At 31.4% G+C, this 24422-nt stretch overlaps 1 protein-coding gene across 2 annotated transcripts; it reads right to left on the bottom strand.

The window, feature by feature from the left end:
• Nucleotides 1-388: 388 nt before the first annotated feature.
• Nucleotides 389-23550, bottom strand: LOC123302178 (host cell factor-like). 2 transcript variants are annotated; one of them, XM_044885006.1, is made up of 16 exons: nt 23349-23550; nt 20767-21285; nt 19679-19870; nt 16402-16550; nt 12137-12274; nt 11608-11953; nt 9787-10083; nt 9179-9456; nt 7957-8086; nt 7092-7280; nt 6545-6795; nt 4158-5408; nt 2945-3619; nt 1791-1983; nt 1148-1292; nt 389-570 (listed from the first exon to the last, which is right to left on the bottom strand). In XM_044885006.1, the coding sequence occupies exons 1-15, from the start codon at nt 23509-23511 to the stop codon at nt 1177-1179; spliced, it is 4887 nt and encodes a 1628-aa protein (XP_044740941.1). In that variant the 5' UTR covers nt 23512-23550; the 3' UTR covers nt 389-570; nt 1148-1176. The 2 variants fall into 2 exon arrangements, with proteins under 2 accessions (XP_044740941.1, XP_044740942.1); XM_044885007.1 differs by having other exon boundaries at nt 16405-16550.
• Between the last annotated feature and the right edge of the window lie 872 nt (nt 23551-24422).

Below are 24422 nucleotides of genomic sequence, written 5' to 3'. Positions count from 1 at the left end.
AAAATCGACGGAGCTTTACATTCTTTAGTCAACTTTTTGTAAAAAGATATTAATTATAATAATTTTTTGATTTGTTGTCGTATTTTTCCTTAAATTATAAACATTTTTTTTTTTTTTTTCACTAATATATAATACATTTGTTTTTTTTTTATTTAATTAATCAATTAATTTGTTTAAACAAATAATAATTATTTATTTATATAACTATGTTTATGTATGTATCTAATAAAGAATGATATATATAATATAATTCAAAATATTGATTTGTTTCTTGTTTTATTTATTTTTTTTTTTTAATTAAACAGACTTAAACTTTAGTGGAAAAGTTATTTTCTATAATTATGTATTTTATAAAAATAATAATGATTATAAATAATCTTCAAGCAGAACATGTATTTTTTTTTTTTTTAGTAGTACAGTCTCTATTGGCACACAAGGTGGTTTTATTTATTTATTTTTATTTTTGAATTTTTTTTATTATTTTTGACTTACTTCTTTTCATGATTAAGAACTATTTACACAATTATTCGTGGTTGAGTTGGTGATACGTGTTATCAACTCGGCATTATACTGAAACAAAGAATAGTGTCAGCTAATTATCTACTTCGTATAAAATAGGAAATCTTAACGATAGATTACTCTAATAGTCTAGTAAAAAAGTAAAAATTGGAGAAATATAGAGATAAAGGTGGGAAAAAAACGTGTGATAACTCATTAAATTCGGAATGATTTCTAGAAAAATATGCCGGACACGTTTGTTGATAATAAAAAACTGCAAAAGTTATAAACAATTAAAAATGAAAAAAAAGTATATATGTAATTTAAAAAAAAAAGATTCTTAAAGAGAAGAAAATTTCCAATAAAGAACTTCCACTTTTGGAAGTATATCTTCATTATTTATAATTTTAATTTAACGCTGAAAATAGATCTTTTTGTGTCAGTTTTAGATTGTTGTAAGAGCGTCTAAAACGAGTGTGTCACAATAAATAATTTTTGTCTTTATTGAAAACTATAAAAAAAAATGGTTTAAATAATTGGCGTAAAATTTGTTGGCTTCGTGGAGCCCTTCTTATACTTAGAGTTAAAAAAAAATTTAATACTTTGTTTATAATAATTTTTTAAGACTCTTTATAAATATTAAACTTACTGTTATGAAATGTATGAAAGAAGGTCTTTTCAAAATTCATCTCCTTGTGTTTTCGGTCGTTTTAAGACCGGTGTTGATGATTTATCAGAACCGTTTGAAGTCGATGGAGAGCGTTTTCTTGGTACAGAATTTGACACTGCTGATTCTATAAAATTAAATTAAAAAAATTATTTGTATAACTTCATGAATGTAGACGAAAAATACGAATAAAATTTTTCGATATCTGTCTTGGTTTTCGAAATATCGGAAGCTAAATAATTAAATAAATTTTTTAATTTTCTATATATTGAAAATTACTCCAGATATCGAAAAACTGTATTCTTACTTTTCGCCTATATTTGCCATGTTATAACATAATTCGCCATCAAAATTGAAAAATATATTTTTTTTAATTTGTCTCTCCACTATCGTACTCATACATCCTTAATTAGTCGGACACAACGTGAGTTTTTTGTTTTCAATAATTGTCTACTTTCGAAGTCATTTATTTAAATAATCGGACAATCAATCCCCCCTAAAATTTTTAGAATTAATTTAGACTTAGTCCAACTTCATATTTTAAAAAAAATCAAACTTTTTATTTAAAATTGCCTTGGTGCTCGACATCCTTATATTATGAATGGATCAAAAAATCTATATTTACCTTGTAACCACCTAACTTGTGTAGCAGGTCCATATCCTTTATTATTTTTTGCTGCAATTCGGAATATGATTGCTTGTTTCGCTGAAGCTGAGTCAATATGTGCTGCTGATAATGATTGATTTGAAACCACACAATTATTTGGAGCTCCACAATATACACGAATGAATGATAAAGGTGATAATGGATTTGGATCCTAAAAATTAACATTTTTTATACAAAATTAAATTTATTATTACGATAGCATGGTTAGCCACTGTTTATTCGAAATAAAATTCTCTGACTTTTCCAAGTTTTCCAGTTGAATAATTCAAAAATTTCCTGGCCAAATTATTACTTTTAAATTGTTTTGAAGAAAGTGAAACGAAAATTTTACAAGTAAGAGCATAGAAATTCGTATTATTTAAATATGACACAAGATATTACGATCACATGTGCCATTTTTTTATATAAAATTATATAAAATTTTTGTTTCAAAATTAATTAAATTCCCTAACTTATCTCTTTGTTTACGGAATTTCCTGACATTGCCAGCAGAATTTGAATTACCTGACATTTCTAGGTTTTCCAATAATATGGCTACCATGGATAGGGTAGTCATGTATTTTAACGTAATCGACAGTCTTTGCAAATTGAAGAAATTTTATCTTTTTAAATACAAACTTAACAAACAGTTCTTAGAATCTATAAACAATTTGAAGTCATCATTTTTCGTGAATTAAAAACGAGTAGAATCTTTGGTTAACTCCCGAGTTAAACTACAGTGCGTACGTCTTCTGTGGTTCAACTCAAGGGGTGATACAGTAGTGATATCTTTTAGTTAAATCTTGAGTTCATGTGGCCGATTAAAATACGTTAGTTAGAATGTTACTTCGATTCAATCCTTGCTAATTAGTCTTTAAGAGCGTTAATGTTCTATCATCATGGAAGCTATAATCACAGATCACAGATAATCGAAATGCTCGCTCGGAGATTTAAAGTAAAGAAATATTTAATCTTCAGATCTCTATCCCTCTATCCCTGATTTAAACAAAATGTAGCCTTTTATAAAAAGAACAATTTTTATCAGGTTTTTGATAAATTGAGTCAATGTGTAAATAGTTGAGAAATATTACTAAAATAAAATATTAAAAAAAAAAAAAAAAAAAATTACTTACCTTTGGAGAGTCTGGTTTCTTTTGATTCCTAACTGCTAAATATACAGAATATTCTTTAATATCGCCTTGTCCTTTAGCTGGTGGATCCCAAGTTAAGTGCGCACCTTCAGCACTCTTTGATATTTTTATCGAAGACGGTGCACCTGGGAAACCAGGTAAACATGTTTTAAAGGCTGATAATTCAGACCATGGTCCAATACCAACTGAATTAATAGCTGCCACACGAAACTTATACGCTGTACCAGATGCCAAAGGTGTCTTTTTCACATTCGTTAAATCTGGTAAATTATCTAGGTTAATACCCTCAACATTATCCAAATAGAAATATTCCTTCACGGAATATGAATTTCCTTGAATAATACCAACAGTAAACCAATTTTCTTTTTTATCTTCAGTTTTTTTCTCTTCACCAGGCGGTAATAAACTCATATTTGCAATTTGACTATATTGGGTGGGGACTTCATGTGACTTTGGTGTTGATCTTCGTACTACTGCAGCTGTTGCTAATGTTGCTAGCGCGTTTGTGGATTCTGTTGAATGTACTCCTAACATTTGATCGTCGAGATTTTGTAATTTGTCTAATTCTGTCGCAATAGGTGATGGAGCTACTGGTAATTGTGGCGTCTGATTTGATATAAAATCCATTTCTGGTTTTGCTTTGTCAGATGCTTCCTCCTGTAAAACACATACCGTTATTAACCCGTCGTCAACCGTTCGATAATCTTTAGTCGCATGTTAAGACATTTGTTTCTTTAACTTTGTAAATCATAACCTCTACAGAATTTTATATAAATTTATTTTTCCAATGCACTAGCTAATTAAAAAAATAGTCACTAGCTAAAAATGCATTAGCTAATTAAAAAATTAAAAATAGTCTGATTACGTAATTATTGAATGATGTTTGAAAGTGAAAATATTAAAGCAGAGAAATAATCAAAATAAGCTAGCTTTGACGCTTGTGTGGACACAGCCTCAACCTTCTTAAAAAAAACTATAATGGTGTAGGCGCAAGAGGGGTTGAACGTGTTTTTCGCCTAGAAGTTTTGGGAGATTAAAAAATGTTGAATATTGTATAAAATTGGGTGCATTTAAGAAAAGGAGGGTGGGAGAGAATAGGATGATTGCGTCAGTCGTAACTCTAGAACCGATCAAGGTAGGAAGCTGCGTTTGGTCTCAAGTTTTAATACATTTTGATTTATATTGATTGTCTCACCTGTTTAAGTTTATCTATACTTTCAGACTGTTGTGTATTTTCCGTATTACTTTCATCCATCATGTCAGGTTTTGGTGCTTCACTTGGTGTAGTTGACGTTGGTTCTTCCGTTTTACTATTTTCATAATCCATTTCATTTCTGTCGAATTTATTATCTTCTAGTTTTTCAACTTTTTGCATATCATCGCCATGGATACTTGGTTCTTGTTTAGCATCGTCGTTTTGCGGCGGAACAGGTGTTGTCGTGGCACTTTCTTGGCCACTTTCTTCCGGTGACGTCGGTACTTGTAATCGACATGCGGTTGTATCATAAACTTGCGATTCCTCTGATTGTGCTTCAGATGATATAGACTCTTCTGCAGGATGTGAATCTGCTGGTAATTCTTCATTCTTATTCTCACTTTCAGTATTTTGTTCATTTTCTTCTTTCGTACCCACAGCTTGGGTTATATCTGAATCACTTTCTGTTTTACTACTTTCCTGCTCTGCCAATGCTTGGTCTTCCGTTAGTGTCGTTTCTTCTGGTAGATTTTCCTGACTTTCTGTTTTTTGTTCTGAACTTTCTTGTACTTCGGATGCTTCTTTTTCATGTTCAGTATTTACAACTTCTTTTTCCTCCTCATCGGGTTTTTTCTCTTCGTGTACTGTTGATGGTTCTTCAACTGGTTGTGCAGGTGATGATTGTTGAGGTTCCTCTTGTGAGGAACTTGATTCCTCTGGAGGACTTTCTGGAGGTGTATTTTCTCCAACACTTCCTCCACCAAATAAACCTAATCTAAATGGACGCCTATACGGATGAAACCGTTGTACTCCTCCTTTTAAACCTAGTTTAGTGTACCGTATGGATCCACCTTTAAGTCCTGGTTCTTTAATAGTGGCTGCAGAATTTGCTCCTGAATCAGATCCCGCAGACCATGTCATACTTTCATCTGTTTCCTTTTCTTGTGGGTCAATTAAACCAGCTTCAGCCGCGAGAGCAGCTAAAGCTGCATCAGTAGTTGCTGGTGTATCGTAGCTGGTTGAAGACGATGTAATTGTGGACGCAGTTGGTAATTTTGGGCGCACAATCATAAATTTAGTGGGTGTTTCGCTTGTGTTTGACAATGAGTTTGATGTGGTAGAGGCGGCTGCCGATGTTGGTAGGCAGATCAATTTTTGTATACCATGTGTACCCAGAGATTGATTTCCTAGAAGTGTTACGGTTTTCTGACCCATTACAGTTACTTGTTTGCCTCCAATCATTACTTGTTTCTGTAAAAAAAATACATTATGAGTATTTATCGTAAGTTGTCTTCCATAGAAAAAAGATCAAGTGCGAAAACGACTCCCATTCTAAGAATAATTCTGATAAGATTAACAAATATATAATGTTACGGACCGCTTGGCTACGACTCACATTCGTATTTAATGAAATTAAGGCACATTAAGAGGTTAACGCATTGTTTTCCAGGCTCTGTTATATTCAACACAGAATTAACAAGTGAAAACAAACAATTGACTGAGTTAATTGTTGAAATACCATGCATAGTCAGTGTTGATTTCTTTATCACATTACACATACAAACATGTGACACATACATAACTGATAATCAAGTATAGTACATATTATAAAATTTCCGCCTAATTGGCGCCCTCACGGGTAAACAGTGATGTTTACGAAAAAATGTTTCAAACAAAAGTTGTTTAATTTAAGGAACATTTTTTACATTTAAACTTTTGTTCTATCTCTAACGGTTTACAAGATGGGTCCTACGAACCCAAGACCCAATTGACCTATGATGCTCATTTACGAACTTGACCTCACTTTTTACGTCCTGAGTACGCTGTAAAAATTTCAGCTCGATATCTTTTTTCGTTTTTGAGTTATCGTGTCCACAGACGGACGGACGGACGGACAACCGGAAATAGACTAATTAGGTGATTTAGTGAACACCTATGACAAAATTTTTTTCCTAGCATCATTATTTTTAAGCGTTACAAACTTGGGACGTTTAACGATTTCTTGGCCTTTTATTTCTTTTTTTAAATAAAATATTTTTTCATCAAAATAATAATATTATCAGTTTTCATAATTTTATAACTGTAAAATTTATTGCCTAACATGATTGGTAGCGTTATGAAAAATTAAATAGTTTTTAACAAATTACTCGACCATATTTAGCAAAAAGGAACTTGATTTTCGCAAATACGACGAAAACCATTGGTCGATTTTGTGGACCTCAATCGGCTACGAAAATTCACTCAGCGGCACTGACGAAAATTTTTTTTATCAACTTATGGATTGAAATATTTTGACATGGAATTATTTAAATAGCTTTGACATTCGGACATGGAAAAATTATAAAGAACCGAAATTTCGACACAGAATTGAAAAATAATTAAATTACCTGTCCTCCACCACTTGTTATAATTTGATTGGATGGTACTGTTAAAATACCACCAGATCCAAGAAGTTGTTGACCAGGTTTTTGTATAGTCATTGTTTTTGCTGAATTACCAGGTACTGTAATAGTTATTGGTTTTCCACCAGTTCCTGATTGTAATTGAGCGGATGAGACAACCATTAATTTCACTGATGATTGTAAATTTGTTAAATTTCCTGCATTTGTACCAGACGATATGATATTTACACCGGTATCTATTAAAAAAGTAATCATTATTAAGTAAATTTTTCCAATAAACTCTGTAAAATAACCCATATTTACACGGCCAGATTTATTCATTTTTATACTCTGTGTATATGTAATACATATCAATAAACAACTTTTGTTAGAACAAAAATATTGATTTGTTAGAAACAAATTAGGATAACACTTTGGTGTCCATTTTCTCCAAAACTATAAAAGTTAGAGAGTTCAAAATTTGCACGTTGCTTCAACTAGTAATCTTGTGAAACATTTTCAAAAAAAGAAAAAAATTTTGTAGAATACTTACTGGCTTTTGTTGTAGTAACTGTCTGAATTGTCCGTAACGTTGATCCAGTTGTAACAACAATTACTTGTTGGCCAGCACGATTTAATATTTGATTGTTTCCACCGGCTTTAGAGATAACTATTTTTCCTGGTTGACCTGGTTTTGTCATTTGAACAACATTTCCTGGTAAAGTTTTCAAAACCTTATTTCCTAAAATCAAAAATATTTTATGTTATTTTCCATATATTATGCAGAAATGTAAAGAGAATAATAAATAAAGGTGACCGAGAGAACTTGAAACTAGTGGACTAAAAAGAAGTCCTTTATTGATAGATTTTTATTACGGGAGAAGGGGATTTCGCTAATATTTGAAACTGCCTACGGGCGCAAAATTTCTTGATTAGCGTCTGATCCGGCTCAATGGCCATATGATCTAAATCGTCTTTAGAACGTTCGGCTACCGACTGGGGGATTGCGAGTTCGAATCCACGCAGCGGCAGTGTGGGCATTAAAATTATAACTGTCGTCGCTTGGATAAGAACGAAGTAACAGACTCCACTCACATCATAAAAATTTAATCGTATATTGGATGCAGTTTAAAATGAAATAATTAAAGATTAAAAGAATAATGCTGTGGGTGGCCTCTGTAATAGACAGTTATCTGAAAAAACGGAGGTTAAACCCCATTATTATTATTATTATAATTAGTCTCTGGGTATTCTCACGAGAGTTTTTTTGTATTTTTTTTGGTCATATGTCAACATTTTTACCTAAATTCGTATGTACTTTTAAATAGGAACATATTTCGGGGATTGGAAAAAATATTAACATAATGCAATTTTTCGTCTTGTTATAAAAAAATTAGAAATAAAAAATAATAAAATACCTATTAGTTTAACAATTTGTTGTTGGCCTGTAGCTTGAGCTTGTCCAGCACCTTGAACAGAAACTGTTTTTCCTTGTACTTGTTGAATTGTTTGTACACCTTTTCCAGACACAATATTAACTTTGGGCATCTAAAATTATTAAACAAAATATTTGAAAATTTATTAATTAAAACATTTGATGGAGTAACAATTATACTAAGTGGCACGATTTTGGTACCTTTAATAATATTTGAAAATAAATTGGGTCCATTAAGCCAACATAACAATTTGAACACACATAAAATCAAACAGTGTATTAAAGTCGTTCGGCTGTTTGAGCAAGTACGGTGCATGTTCCATTTTTTTTTTTTTTTTCGTTGCGGTTTATGATAATAGAAAGTCCCTTGATCACAATAAACACAGTATTGAGGCCTCTTGCGGGGTAAAATTGTCCCTTTTGTCTTAACCCTTAACCTAATTGCAGTTAAATCCATTTTTTTCATAAATTTTCTTTTTGAACATAAAAATAGCTCGCATGAATAGAATAGAAAATAGAATAGAAACATCAAAATTTTCGAGTTACTTTCCTCGCTTTGATACGCCGAGCTCAATATAAATTTGCATTTTTAAAATAAAGATGAAAAACCTTTACATAAATGGTGGCCTCTGTTTTTTTTAAATGAAATTATTTTACTGTTCCAGGTTTTTCAATTGAATAATTCAAAAATTCCCTGAGCAAATTATTACTTTTAAATTGTTTTGAAAGAAAGTGAAACTAAAATTTTACAAATAACGAACAGGGAAAATCGTAATAGCAAATATGACTGAAGAATCACATGCGCCATTTTCTGAAATAATTCGTATAGAAAATAATATTTCAAAGTTTAATAACATTTTTACGAAACTAAATCCCTAACATTTCTGACTTTTGCAGTAATTTTGAATTCCCTACCATTTTCAGTAATGAGATGCCACCATGCCTGACACTTCCTTAACTTTTCTAGTATAATTTCAATTCCCTGACAGTTCTAGATCTTTCCAATTCATTAATGTGGCCACCATAACACAAAGTGGAGATACATGAAAATATTTTTCAAATCATATATTTAAAACGTGATGTGTTAGAAAAATTATGTTGCTTTTTTCGAGATCAGCAAGATAAATTTTATAGAAAATAGCTATTTTAAAAAAGATACCAGGACTGGTTTAATTTGCCATACAGTGTTATTGAATTGAACTTACATTAGTTACTTGTAAGCCTTGACTCGTTTTGACTAAGGTAACCACATGTCCACCTGGTGAAAATCCAAGTGTCTGAGTTGACGGAGATGAATTTGAGGTTGATGCTGATGAAGCCGCCACAGTTTGTCTTAAAATTACTTGTTTTGTGCCAGATGCTACAGCTGTCACTGGTGTTACAACATTTCCTGCTGAATTTATTTGTGAAGTTGGCTGAGCAATTATTGGACTACGAATTACAGGCACTACTGATGGATGTTTTATTCGAACAGTTGTGGTTTCTGAAAAAAAAAAAATTCAATAAGTTTTGATCTTTTTTCAATTGAAAGGGGTTTGAGATAATTTTTTACACGGAGATAAAGCGTCGTGTCTATAGTTATTCTGCCCCAAATGTTAATTCTACTTAACTGCCAGGCAAGTTAATAAAAATATTTGATTTTTTTTATATTTTGTAGATATTTAGTCATACTTTGATCCGAGGGGGCTCATTTTGGTCGCTAACCCTCTCAATTGTCGGCGGTCCATCAATTTCGTCTCCTTCTCATACTATTATCCCCCCACATCCCCGCAGTCTCCGTTTATCTTAAGTAATTCTGAGAAAAAAAACTTACTTGTTTGAGCAGGGTTACACATAACTAAATCAGACAAATTCAAAAATTGTCCGGCACTTGTTGTACGCGTCTTATTTAGTACATTATTAAATGTTGTTGTATTTGCTAACGATTGTGGTACATTAGTTATTTGCACTGGTGTTGCTGTATTATGTACAGACGCAATGCGAGGCACAGTTACGGTTTGAGTTTTGACCGGTGATCCACCAGCTGTTATTAGTTGAGCCTGTGATATACTGGTTGCTGTTTGCGATGGCGATGATGATCCGGATTGTGGTCCAGCCGTTAATTGGCCATCTGAAACAATTTTAGGTTTATATACAAATACAAATATTATTGTAAAAATAAAATAAAATTCTCTGATCACTTTTTGAGTCTCATAATTATGCGGAAAAAAAGCTATTGAATATTTTTTCTCAGTTTCAAGATCAAAAAGAAAAGATTATGTGATTAAAATATTTTGGACACGCCATCGATCACAAAGTTCACTATAAAGTATTATATTACGAATGAAAGCTAGTGATTTTTTGACATTGTAAAATAGTTGGCATTTAGAAACAAGTCACCAATCCGTTAGTAAAAAAAGCGAACCAGAGCAAAAGGAATGCAAGTTCAATGAAAGACAGAAAAACAGTCGACGTCTATGATTGTCTATGATGTTATTTTTTTATTATTTATCTATGATGTTGGCAAAAATTGTCATACCAGCGCGGCAAGTTACTCGACTACAAATTTCATTGCTCGGTATTGTAAACTGTTTCAAGCGGGGTAATTTTTGAAGAAGAAACCAACCGGAAATATTACAGGCTAACAAAAAATTGACATCAACTCCGATCCTTTTATGTCTTTAAGTCTTGACGAGAGCATTGACTTCACTAAATCTTCACGTTTAGCTGTTTTTACTCGATATTTAATAGAAAACGTCATTTAGGAAGAATTAATTGCGAATTCCAAAAATCACGAAGTTAATTCCTGACACCGTATCCAGATAATTTCAGAAGAATTGAATGAAAAATATTTTCATGGTCGTAATACAATTCAAAACTTGATACAGGTTCTATACAGTACCCAAGATTTGAATTCGGAAAATTCAATGAAACAAGATCTTCCAAGCATCGTTTTCGAGATAAAGATAGTCAAATTCAATAAATGCAATATTTTCCAAACTTCGTATTCGAGATAAAGATAGTCAAATTCAATAAATGCAAGATCTTCCAAGCTTCGTTTTCGAGATAATGATAGTCAAAATTAACTTCTGGCCATCTGAAAATACACAGTCATTTCTGAATAACCGGATTGTTTCCCTCCCATCTTGGAATAAATTAACAGTGCTTTCCCGTTATTTTATTTAAATTTTGTTTACGCGATACGAAGTTCATTTTAATATTATTCAGGATTTTTAATTCAGAAGTGTCAATTTTGCTTAGAAATCGAATACACTGATCTAAAAAGCTCGTACGGGAATTTTTTATAGCTCATTTATAAGAAAAATAAACAAACTTTCGACTGGGTTTAACAAATTTGTTGTAAAATCCCTTAATTTTATATAAAATTTTGGGACAACATTTTTCATCATTTCAACACTCCGTGCAAAGCGGCAAGGAGTGATAATTTTTTAGCAATAGATTCCAAAACTAAAAAGTTCAAGTTTTTAAACGATATATTGAGCTTCCAAATTCGATGATTTTTCGCAGAGATACAGCTATTTGAAATATAGGTAAAATCTCTTTTTAAAACACGGATAAAATAGCGTAAGAGTTGTCAGAACAAAGTTATTTTCCTAATAGCATACCAGTTGCCATAAATTTTGATAATATTTACCTGCAGTAATGCTTGGCCGTCGTTGAACAGACTGTGGTGGACTCATAAAAACATTTGCTGGCAGTGATTGATTTGCTTCAACATTCACAGCCGTTGTCGGTATGTGTATTGAATTGGGTTTAGCAGGTTCTTTTAGAATTGGTGTAACAATTTTATGTGTGATAGGAAGTTTTACACCAACTGGTGATGCTGTTGATGTTTGTTGATAAGGTGTTCCAGTAGCAGGTAAATTTCGTTTTGTATCAATTGGAGATGATGGTACCTGAGGTGGAATGTACGGTTGTTGCTGCTGAATTCCACTTGATGGGACTCTGGTTGTGGTACTTTGCATATCATATTTCTGTACCTGTTTATAAAATTATTATAGGTATTAATTTAGATATGAAAAGACGATGTGTGAAAGGTCCAATTTCCATCTCCTTAGAATAGTATGACCTAAAAATATTTATCCATCTTCGATTTCTCCGCAATTTTTAAAACTTTACTGTCTGACTATCGAAATTGGATAGAATATTGTGAATATACGTACTTGTAAAATAAATGTGTTTGTCTGTGGCGGTGGCTGCCAATTAACTTCTAATCGATCTACCAAAGCTTTAAACAGTGTAACACGACCAGGGGCAGCTGGTCTATCAACTTCCAGATACCATAAATCTTTACAACACACCTGTAATAAATAATCAAGCATAGAAATTTTGAATTTAAAGTTAAAAAATTTTTCTTTAACAACATTGATACCTGTAGTTCATGTGTTTTATCAAAGAATACTCTGTAAAAACCAGTGGTAGGAAACTGAAGATTAAATCTTTCTTAAATCGGTTATCTATAAATACAGTTCCCATAACGATGAGAATATACATTGCTCTAGCAAGGATTATATCGGAATAGAATTTTGACGTATTTGAACCTATCCTATACTAAAAAAATTATTAAAATAATGATAACCTCATCCCGAATTTGGCCATTTCATATTGAAATAAAGTAAAAATACTTTCAAACAATTTCCTAATGATTGGAACAAGTACAGCTAAATATATTTATTTATAATAGAATGGGATTGAATTTAAAATATGAATTCATTGATACAAAATCACTGAAGTTAAATAAAAAAAATCATTACTTCTATGAAAGAGATTGATTTTAGTTTAAAGCCATGCATTTTATTGATGAAAATAAAATTGTACTTAGTTGGAATATATAATCGTGCTAATAAAGTGTCATGTCTAGCCAATGGTGCGGTTGTGTCAACTACATGAATTGTTACTATTTTACAGAGGGTTTGAAATAAACTTATTGATCATTTTTATAATATATAACATATTTGTATACATATACCATCGGTAGCCCAGTTGGTATATCGGTGAACTTAGTCTATTACTAATTTTGTAAGTGAATTTTAACATTGATCGTTTGATTGAATTAACAATTTATTGTTTATTAACAAATAGAAACATTTGCACCACTAACTCATGCATTACTAATGATATTTGACAAGAAATACATTCCATGAGGTTTTAGCAAAATGCGAGCATTTTCTTCCATTTTCCTATATTAACCGATTTTTATAACATCTTTTACTGTACTAGAATAGTTCTTATGAAAGATTTAATCCTTAGCTTGTACTAAAATCTTTGTACACATGACGAAGTTTGTACTTAGTATTATTTTTTTTTTAAATTAGTATTTTAATTTTTCTTCAAAAATTTACTGACTCAACACATTAAATGACTCACCCTAGTTTTCTTTTTTTGGATATCGAGGATAATAGGATAGAACTTGCGGAAATTTGGAAATAATGATCTACGTGCAGGTAGGATGTGGCATTTTATCTACAAATTAAATGAATTATAATTATTATAGTTTTAATAAGAATGATTAAATGCTATATATTATAATTTCAGCGAAAAATGATAAAATTTCACTTTATATTAAACAAGTGAAAACAAACAATTGACTGAATTAATTGTTGAAATACCATGTATAGTCAGTCATATACCAGTGTCGATTACGCATTCGTTTGTTTTTTTAACGTCATGTAAATAAAGAAAGATAAACAAACAAACACATACATAATATATGTAACGTATAAATTTAAATTATAAACAATAGGTGTCTGTATATTGTTGTGTACCAAAAGGAACTTAATATTTGAAAAGGAACTAACAATATACATACTACATATTTGCTCATTTACGAACTCGACCTCAAGTGCAGAGCACGCTGTAAAAATTTAATCTTGATTTCTTTTTTCGTTTTTGAGTTATCTTGTTTCCAGACGGACAGACAGGCGGACGAAAACCGAAAATGGACTAATTAGGTGATTTTATGAACACCTATTTCCAAATTTTGTTGGTAGCAGCAATATATTTAACCTTAATCTTTTTCAAAGTAAACTAAACCTTCAATTTAAGCCTACAACCCAGTGGCGGATTAAAGGAAAAAGGCATGGGGCCCCATGGGCAAAATATGTAAATATTAGGCCTTGCCTTTTTTTTTAGTCTTCGTTAATCAACTTGATGCTCCCCTTGTGGTGCCCTTCCTTACAATTTTCTTTTCTTTTAAGTCTCCCTTAATGAACTTCGTGCCCCTTGCCTTGCTTTTTTTTTATAAATTAATTATCAGCAATAGTTTGTTGTTTTTCCGAATTCCATCCCGTAAGTCTAATTAACAAGTAATTACACTTTAAGTTTTTGCTTATGGCCTAAGTGTGTCTTTCGTGAACAGCCAATATAACCTAATCTCACCTAATTTTTTATTTTGCCAAAGGATCACCCTATTGTATGAATGGCTTAAGCAACAGCCAGCCAGTTCATTAAATGTTGTATTAGACGTTACGAATGAATAAGGCAGCTAATTCAACAACGCCTTTTAGTAAAAAGGTTGGGTTGTTAACTGTGGACATATGTAATTAGTTATTGTAAAAACTTCAATTAGTTAAATAGCAAGCGTCGTTAATTTTAGTAGGCGAGATAGGGAATAGGATACATAAAATGTCAAAAAGCAAACACGGTACAAGTTATATTTTTCTATGAACCCCGAAAAAAAATACAAACGACGAAATTTTTCACGCATTGTTTTCATTGAAATCTTACGTCTTTACGCACAGATATTTCCAAAAAAATAACTTATCAAAATATTTTCAATTTGGATTGTGTTAAATACAGGTGTAAAATAAACCGAAACCCTTTAAGGTAATACGAACGCCAAGTCAATTTTAGACTTTGTTCTATCTCTAACGGTTTACAATGGCTTTTTTTTTTCTTTCGATTGAATGGGCAAAAAATTCTAGAAAAATAGTTTCAAAAATTTTGTTTTGTTTTTCGAGAATGTTCCCTAAAACCACTAGTTGAAGTTATCCTGAAAATTTTCACCACACTTTTTTTTATAGTTATGGAGAAAATGTACACCAATGTATTTTTGTAAGTTGTACTCTCAGGAGTAAACAGTGATGTTAACGAAAAAATGATTCAAATAAAAGTTGTTAATTTTTTTTATAAGGAATAACTTTTACATTTAAACTTTTGTTCTATCTCTAACGGTTTACAAGATGCATGCATTTTTTCTTTATTACCATGATAATTAATTTTCTTGCGCTAGAAAAAAAATGTACCAAAATGATCAGAGGTATTTTCTGAATACGATGCGCCTAAGAACAATCGTTGACCTATAAAAATAAAAAAACTAGACCAAAGTTAAATTAATGGTGGCCAGATTAATACAATGATGTCGAAAAAGTGCCTCTATCGATCATATTGAAATTAAATCTATTATATAATGCTAATGTTAATACGTGAAGACAGGATTTTCTCTATGAGCACCATCTCCAATCAACTTCCCGTTGGAGCGGTAAATCCCCTTGGTTTCCTGATGAAAGTAAGAGAGATTGGTTGAGGTGGGTGGAAGTGGGTGTCAAAAATGTGAAAAAATATGTATCTGTCCTTTTCTTACTCATGTAATTTTTCGGAAATTTAAAGAACGAATTACTGGAATGATTTAGAAAGTTCCAAAATGTGTGTAGCGGTCAAAATCGATTCGAAATTTTCTAGAAAATTCTAGAAATGATCTAGACAATTTGTTTAGACCGACAACAATAATCATTATCAACTTTAAACTGATCGCCGAGAGCTGTAAGCGCCATCTCTCGACAAACAGTAGAACTATCAAGACAGAACTGGACACGAACTTTCTGGGCCTTCTTCCGAAATTTCAATCTTTTAATTTCAACCAAGTTTAGTGTGTTTTCAAGAGTTTTATTGTTAAAAGTAAGTTATTTATCTTAAAATATTCTGTCTAGATATAAATTTCTAAACTAAATTTAACGATTTTCTAACAAGAAAAAGGACAATAGAAGCTAATAGTATAGAATAAAACCATTCTCTCGAATATTCTTTTAACCAGAAGCCTCTAGAACAACCTCAGGGTATAAAAGGAGGTTCTCTTGGCGACTTGAGTCAGTCTTTCTTGATAAACCACAGAGTTCGGGTCTAAAAAGAAATCAAAGCGAGAATAAATGGAAAGCATATTATTATAATTAAATTTTTGAAAATGTTTCTAACTTTACAGTCGAGAGAAGATTAATTGAAATTGAAATGATTTTGACAAGTGAAAAAGAACGAATTTTCTAGAGTGTACTGGTACTAAAAATTTCGATATACCATTAAACATACGAAGTATTTCGAATTGTATTTATATAATTTCGAATGTATTTTCTCCGTGTTTGCTTTTGTCCAAACAGATCATGCGACATATATACACATTGATATTTTTGATTATAAAATACAAGGTGAAACTTACTACCTGATTATGCCATGCTTTGCGATACCCGTCTCTGCCAGACCAAATATACAATCTTGTATGGATACCAACTGCACAATGCCCAGCACGAGCTCTGGGTATATTTTCTTCAACACAATTCATTGGTATGTCCTCCCACTCCATTTTTTCTATAAAAATTTTTTTTTTTTTACATTAACATTCAAATTACAACTTAAAGTAACAAGTCACACACACACACACACACACACACTGTATGTCTAATTTTTTGTCAATTCGGTAACAGAGCTCTAATTTTTTCATGATTGTCATTGATCATTGTCAATCAATGACAATCAATGTCATTGCCATTGATCAAAAATTACATGGCTGCTTTTAAAGTGTCATCATTCGAAATTGAATCGAACCCAAAAATGGAAATTCTATAGTTAATAATAATAATGACAAACGAAAACAAACAAGTGACTTAAACCAAAATCTCAACATTTTCTAACATTTCCAGATATTTAAGGTCGATCTTCAGGCTGTTTTTTGAGGATTTACAATATCAGAAGACTGAATTTTTGCAAGAAAATTTTTGAAAATAAACAGAAATTTTAAAATATTTAATTTTTTCAGCTCAATAGCGCATACTAGCGCACTCCTTTTGAAATTTTGGGGAGAGTTCTTATCTTTTATATTATGACCTTTTGAAACATATTATCTTTCACAAAAAATTAAAAATATGGTTCACATAAATGTAACATTATGTCCCAAGTTTATTATTTACATAATGATATACAGCTTGTGTTCGAAATCATTGCTAATCAGGATTGAAATTCATACGATAATTATGGTAGACGTCGCGTAATTTCATATATAGAATGATGTAGCATCCAGCATTCACGATAATCGATAAATCTACGATAATTTTTTCATCGAGGTAAAATATCGTTTTTTTAAGTGTATAAATTAGGAAAATTTTGACAATACCTCCTAAAAATTTCAGAATTGATTTAGACTTAATCCAAATTCATATAAAAGCCAAGCTTTTTATTTAAAATTGCCTTGATGCTCGCACATCCTTAACATTGATTCTCTATTAGAAATGCTTTCCAACACAGGCTGTATCATAAATCATGCAAATTTTTAAAAAAGAGGAACAAATTTTGAAAAAACAACAAGTGAAAACAAACAATTGACTGAGTTAATTGTTGAAATACCATGTAAAGACAGTGTTGATGACCCAATCGTTTGTTTTTTTACGTCATGTAAATAAAGAAAGATAACCACTATTAGATAGCCACAAACATGTAACTGAAATTCCCATATATATACGTACTAAAAAATTTTCACCTAATTTGCGCCCTCGCGGGTAAACAGTGATGTTAACGAAAAAATTCAGACAAAATTTTTTTAAAAGGAACATTTTTTACATTTACACTTTTGTTATATCTCAAACGGTTTACAAGAAGGGTCTTACAGATCCAAGACCCAATTGACCTATGTTGCTCATTTACGACCCACGCTTACTTTTTACGTACCAAGCACGGTATACAAATTGTATCATCCATGTATAGACAGTGTTGAAAACGGAATCGTTTATTTTTTCACATTATGTAAGTAAAGAGAGATAGCCACTCTTAGATAGCCAGACATACATACATGTCACAGACACATGACTGATATTCCGATATAATACATACTATATAACTAATAACTATTTGCCCTCACGGGTAAATAGTGATGTTTACGAAAAAAATGTTTGAAATAAAAGTTGTTTATATTTTTATAATGAACATTTTTTACATTTAAAATTTTGTTCTACCTTTAACGGTTTATAAGATGGGTCCTACGAACCCAAAACCCAATTGACCTCGAATCATTTACGAACTGGACCTTACTTTTTACGTCCCTTACTGACTGACAGACGAACAGACAACCGAATACGGACTAATTAGGTAAACACCTGTACCAAAATTTTATTCGTAGCATTAATATTTTTAGGCGTTACAAACTTGGGACTAAATTTAATATACCTTGATATATGTCATATGCATGATATAAAAATATTTTTTCACAACAAAGGTTAAACTTGACGGTAGTGTCCGACCGAAGCTTCGGCTTCGGCCACCTTGGACCAAAAAAAACACCTTCGGTCAAACATTCGGCATCGGCCTGAATTCAGGCCGAACCCGAAGCTTTGGCCGAAGGTTCCTAGCAAACGTCGGAATTGAACGAATTGTTCTAAATGTTATTATTTTGAAATAAATTTCAAGGTAACTTTTTAAATAATCTTTTTGATTGACTTCTAGATCAACTTCTAAAGAACATAATCTCTAGATCAACTTCTAGAGATCAACTTTAATATTAAAGTTTTAAATCATGTTTTTAAACCTTCGGCTTCGGCTCGGCTTCGGCCGAAGGTTGTGGCGATAGCCGATTAATCGGCTTCTGCCAAAAATCGACCTTCGGTCGGACACTACTTGACGGTAAAAAAAATAAATGAGTATATCAGAAATTCTAGTTTACATTATTTATTGATCATGAAAGTTTAAAAAAAATTTCAACTGACCCCAAAAAAAAATATTCAGTTTTATAAATTTTCTTTAGTTTAAGGTAGTACGAGCGCCAAGTCAATTTTACACTCGAGAAAGTCGAAGTTGAAATTATGTGTACCTTATTTTAAACTTTGATGATGAATTTTGTTATAACTTGAATGTAGACGAAAAATAAAAATACAATTTTTCGATATTCGCCTTGGTTTTCGAAATATCGAAAGCTAAATAATTTAACATAATTTTCGATATTTTGAAAATTAGTCCAAATATCGAAAAATTTTATTATTACTTTTCGTCTTATATTGTCAATTTCTGCTCCTATTACCGTGCTTATGCATCCTTAATTAGTCAGACACAACGTTTTTTTTTTTTTTTTTCAATAATTTTTTAAGATTTGAACTTTAATTTAAACAGTTTTTTTTAAATTTCCATCGACTAGTTTTGGAGAAATCTATGAAAACATATCATCCATCTACCGTTTTACCATAAAACAAATTTGAACCTACTTTTAAAGTCATTTATTTCTTTAAATAATCATGCAACCTCCCTAAAATTTTCATGATTTAGACTCAACTTTATATTAAAAAAAAATCAAGCTTTTTATCCAAAATTGCCCTGGCGCTCGTACATCCTCAAAGGAAGTTTTATTTTAATGCACGTGGATACTGTATCTTGTGAAAGATTTTACAACTCTTTAGAATAAAATTTTCCGTCAACCTAAAGACTGCTTTAAAAAGTTTTAAAAGTAAAAATTATACCTAAGTTAAGACAAGCTAAAGTGCTTGTACATTTCCATTCCTTTTCATGACTAGACGCTTTCACATCATCCATAACTAATGGAACCCATCCACCAAAAACAAACATTCTGTTGCCAATTAATGTTGACGTGTGAAGTGATCTAGGTAATGGAACTGGTCCGGATACGTGTGGTTTTGTCCATGTCATTGTTGCTGCAAACAAAATTTGAGGATTTAGTATTTTTAATCTAACATCACAAATTTTACGATATTAGTAATCTTTACAATCCAAATCAGGCATGAGTTATTTTAAGTCGAAGTCACCATTGTTATAACTTTATTGCATGCCATAAACTTTATTGTGTCTATAATTCAATCAAATTATACATCAAAAAGGGGCTACATCAAATCAGATGCTTTTTTTTTATGTTGTTTGCAATGCAAAGGCAATGTTAAACCTAAGTTGTCGACCTAAAGAAATTAAACAAACCTCGAAAAGTTTGACCTTACTTCAGTTACAAACCCAAATTGATTACTGGAATTTTGCGCAGGGCATGCGACAGGCCAAACTGTGTATAACCACACCTAGGCCTTTCGACTGTGCTCGTCTGAAACTTAGTAGAGCACAGGTGAGAAGAGTTGTAGGACTCTTGACAGGACACTGTCGATTGAACTATCACCTTCATAACATGAGGATCTCTAATAATCACACTGGTAGAACCTGTATGGAAGATGACGAAACCTCCATACATGTTATTTGTACCTGCAGAAGTCTGTAGGGAGTTAAATTCAGAATGTTCTGGTCCGAAACCTTGAATCCATCAATCCTGGGACAGATCCTGACAGAGAAGCTATGGGCTTTCTGCGTGCCACCTGGCCTCGACAAAATCCTTTAGCTTCATTCGATTTTAATAGCGCCTCCTATCCGAAGACGTCTCGTCTTCGGGTGACATGTCGCACTCAAGAAGGGCACAGAGGACTCTTGGTCTAGGTACTAGGGACCCACTTGCGGTACCCCTCTTTTGTTTTTAAAAAAAAATCCCAATTACTCTTGCCTTCCTTTTTATAAGAGAAATAAATAGGAATGTTTAATAAAATATGTGATATACCTGTATTTAATATCCATAAATCTCCAAGACGGCATCCACTCATACCTCCATATACAACTAACAAACTTTCTTGTGTATTTTTATCAGTATACGCAACGGCTGTATGAGATTCCCTTGGTGGAGGACGCGTTCCAAAAGTCTGAGGCAATTCCCACGATACAGTCGATGTACTTGACTTAATATCCAAAGCATATAAATCATTTAAATATCGTGGTATATTATTTTTAGGATTTTCACCATCATTTGCTAAACCACCGAACAGATAAACTTTTCCATTAACCAATGTGAAACTGTGCCCTAATCTAGGACAAGGTGGTTTTCCATTACGTGGTGGTATAGGTTTATGTTTCTTCCACTCCCATCTGGCTGCTTGTAATTCATATAAATCGTTACTGTATCGACCATATTCGATCATTCCACCAAAAACGAATAAACGTGTCCCATCAACGACAAATCCATATGCGGCGCATCCAGGGGGTACATCCCCTTTTGTTGTAGGTACAAACCATTGGTTTGTAGCTGAAATAAACAAAACCGTAATCGTAAATTAAAACAAAAAATTGAAAATATAAAAAAAAAATTTTTTTTAAATTATCAGCTTAATTTGAAAGTCAATTGTGTATTATTAATTTGGGCGCCAGAAGGATTTTAGTGTAACTACCCTCGTATTTTGGAGTAAAGTGAACGATTTAATTAATGGGATCCTCCATGTGATGGGTTCAGAAAATCGATATTTTTTTGTACTTAAATTTATTTCTTATCATGTGCAGAATATGTTGTTAAAATGTTTTTTTTTTTTTTTTTAAACCAACTCAAGTATGACGGCCGTTCGGCTGCCATTTATTTGGTTTTCGAAAGTATTTTCTAAAATTTTTATCGTTTTACGAGAATGTTTCCAATAGTTGAAGCTACCTACAAATTTTAAAATCCCTATCTTTTACAGTTTTGGAAAAAATGGACACCGAAGCTTTGTCCTAATTTGCGCCCTTACGGGTAAACAGTTTAAACTTTTGTTCTATCTCTAATGGTTTAAAAGATGGGTCTTAATTTTTTTTTGAGCTTCTTTCAGATTTTCTAAGGATCAGTGGGTGATTATCGAGTTAACGAAAAAGCCAAAAAACAGCAGAACCGTACTAACTCGACCCCATTAAAGGCGTGGTCAACCCGTAGATCAATGAATGAACGCAATCGCAGGGAAAAAATATTAATTTTTCCTCAAAAAAACTTAATATTCTGTTCACACTAATTATCTTAACGTGCGATTCACGCCAAACACACAATAGTGTCCGTATATCCATTCCGAAAATTTAAAGCTAAAATTTGTTTAACTCGCCTCCAAATTATTTTAAACAATATATTTAGCCTTTAACTGTTCGCAAACACTTATTTTTTCTATCAATAAGAATCAATTTAGAGATAAATTTTGATTACTCATTATTTTCGATGATTAGAAATTATTAAAAATTTTCGACCCTCAATATCCGTATTTGGCGGATTTTTTTAACATATACAGGGTGTCTATTTAAAGTTGGCATATACTTGAAACTCGAAAAATAACTTATATCGATAACAATGCGTCAAGCAAAAAATGCTTGATATGTTGGGGCACATCTTACGCAGGCATTAAACGTGGCCTAGGTTTTCAAGCTCAATGAAAAGCACACTCTCCTTAAAAAGTTGTTATTGATTAAAAATGTAACATTTTTCCGCAGACCGTCGTACAGTTTAGGCAAAAAACGGACTGAAAAGTTTCGATTTTTATTTATCGAGTAAAATGTTTGAGTAGATTTCGATTTATCGAGTAAAATGTTTATTCGAATAAATATTTGCAAGCATATGTCAACTTAAAAAAGAAGCCACTTTGTATAATCCCTCTTTAAAAAAAATCAATAAACCCTTTTCTATTAATTAGTATCTACGGTATCGTAACAGTACCAAAAGGTATTATTACCCTATACTTTTTTTAAATTTATTTCTAGAGCCACTTTTAAGACTTCCAACACAGAAAACTTTTACGTAAAAGATGCCGTAACCGGCAACTATTTCATTAACAAGTAAAATTGAATTAATTATCCTTTCTAATTTTTAAGTAAATTTTATAGAATCATCTACAGATTATTATCAAAGATTAAAGCTAAAAGTGTATACTTTTTTTTAACAATAATTTTAAGCTAAGAAAGTAACCTAAATTGAATTTTTAACAAATTTATATAAAAATGAATTTTGACAACCATCATAAGTTTCAAGTATGTTTTTGTTTGATGTTTCAAAAAATTTGAAAGTTTGAAACAACTTTCAAATTTATAGGGAATTTTAGTATTTAAAGCTTGGAACCGGCTATCTATATAGCCGTCATGTAAATCATGCAAGTCGCCATATTGCTTTAAACTAATATAAACATTTCAAAATAAAACATAATTGAACTTGTTAACGATTATAAACTAATCGTAAAATAAAAATAATTAACATAATACACAATTTTAAGTGTTGACATGTTTACAATAAATGTATACACGACATTATACAAACATAAAATTATTGCATAGACAGTCGCCATTCTGAATCTAAATCTATTTACTAACCTGTGTTATAAACATGTAATTCATGAACAATTCCTTCATTGCCGCCACCAAAAACTACCATAAGATCTTTTATTGCCACAGCACGATGTCCATGTCGAGGTCTTGGTTGCGGTCCTGTTGGATTTAATATTCTTTTCCACTTTAATTCTGTAGCTACCGCCATTGTACAATTACATTTCGAGACTTGACGACAACTATTGTATATGCATTATGCGCTTGCTTCAAATTCAAACGACGACGCTACTGCGCCATATTAGTTCCCCGCACATACCATCTACTACCTTTCCCTATTTCATCTCTTTGTCTTATACATTATCATACTGTATTGGTGGAGTAGAGATAGATTCTACCTTGTAGACAATGGCATCAATATATAAAAATATTGTATTTTCTTCAGTAAATTACAGTTCAGTGTCATGATATCATAATTTTTTTAATTTATTTCAAAATAAATAATTATTTTCTAAACATAATTTAAGTAAAAATTTTAGTAAAAACAAACATATAATTCAATTTAATGTATGTTCCATACCAAATTAATATTGTTTTAAATATTTCACTGAAACTTTAATAGACAAATATTTTGTAAATTTAGTTCAGTGATTTATTGAATTTTATAAAGTAGAGATTACATTTGATAGCTTCGTCGGTTCATTATAATTTGTTTATATTTTACGAGTTTTTTGTAAAAAATTTAAATAAAATAGTCATTTAAATAAAAGATGCGAATTAATATATTATTAAAATATTATCTCTAGCAAAAAATTTATACAACATATTGAAGTATTGAAAAAAAAAACAATACACGATATTTCAAAGTCGACATTTCGGTTTCTGCTCTTTAATTTTTATTAGTGACATTGCTTTATATCTTCTTAATAGTGTATTTTTGAGAGCGCTGTAGTTAATAACCACCAAATTTACATTTTTAGTCTCCAACGATTTACTTTTAAATTTAATTGCTTAAAAAACCTTAATGAGCATGATCACTTTTAAAGTTCGAAGTGAAGTATCTATAAAATTATTTTAAGGTAATTTTTAGAGTTTTAAGATGGAATTTTCAAAAGTGATGAT

The sequence above is a fragment of the Chrysoperla carnea genome, chromosome X, assembly GCF_905475395.1.
Source record: "Chrysoperla carnea chromosome X, inChrCarn1.1, whole genome shotgun sequence".
In the NCBI taxonomy this organism is placed as follows: domain Eukaryota; kingdom Metazoa; phylum Arthropoda; class Insecta; order Neuroptera; family Chrysopidae; genus Chrysoperla; species Chrysoperla carnea.
Note: the sequence above shows the minus strand (reverse complement) of the source record. Positions and strands in the feature narration are given on the sequence as shown.

What these genes read in the sequence shown, in the direction of transcription:
- LOC123302178 (XM_044885006.1), bottom strand. Translation starts at nt 23,511, where the DNA reads ATGGCGGTAGCTACAGAATTAAAGTGGAAAAGAATATTAAATCCAACA. An exon ending in ATTACATGTTTATAACACAG is followed by an intron (nt 21,286 to 23,348) that starts GTTAGTAAATAG and finishes TGTTTATTTCAG; the next exon opens with CTACAAACCAATGGTTTGTA. An exon ending in GTGTAACCCTGCTCAAACAA is followed by an intron (nt 9,457 to 9,786) that starts GTAAGTTTTTTT and finishes TTTTTTTTTCAG; the next exon opens with AAACCACAACTGTTCGAATA.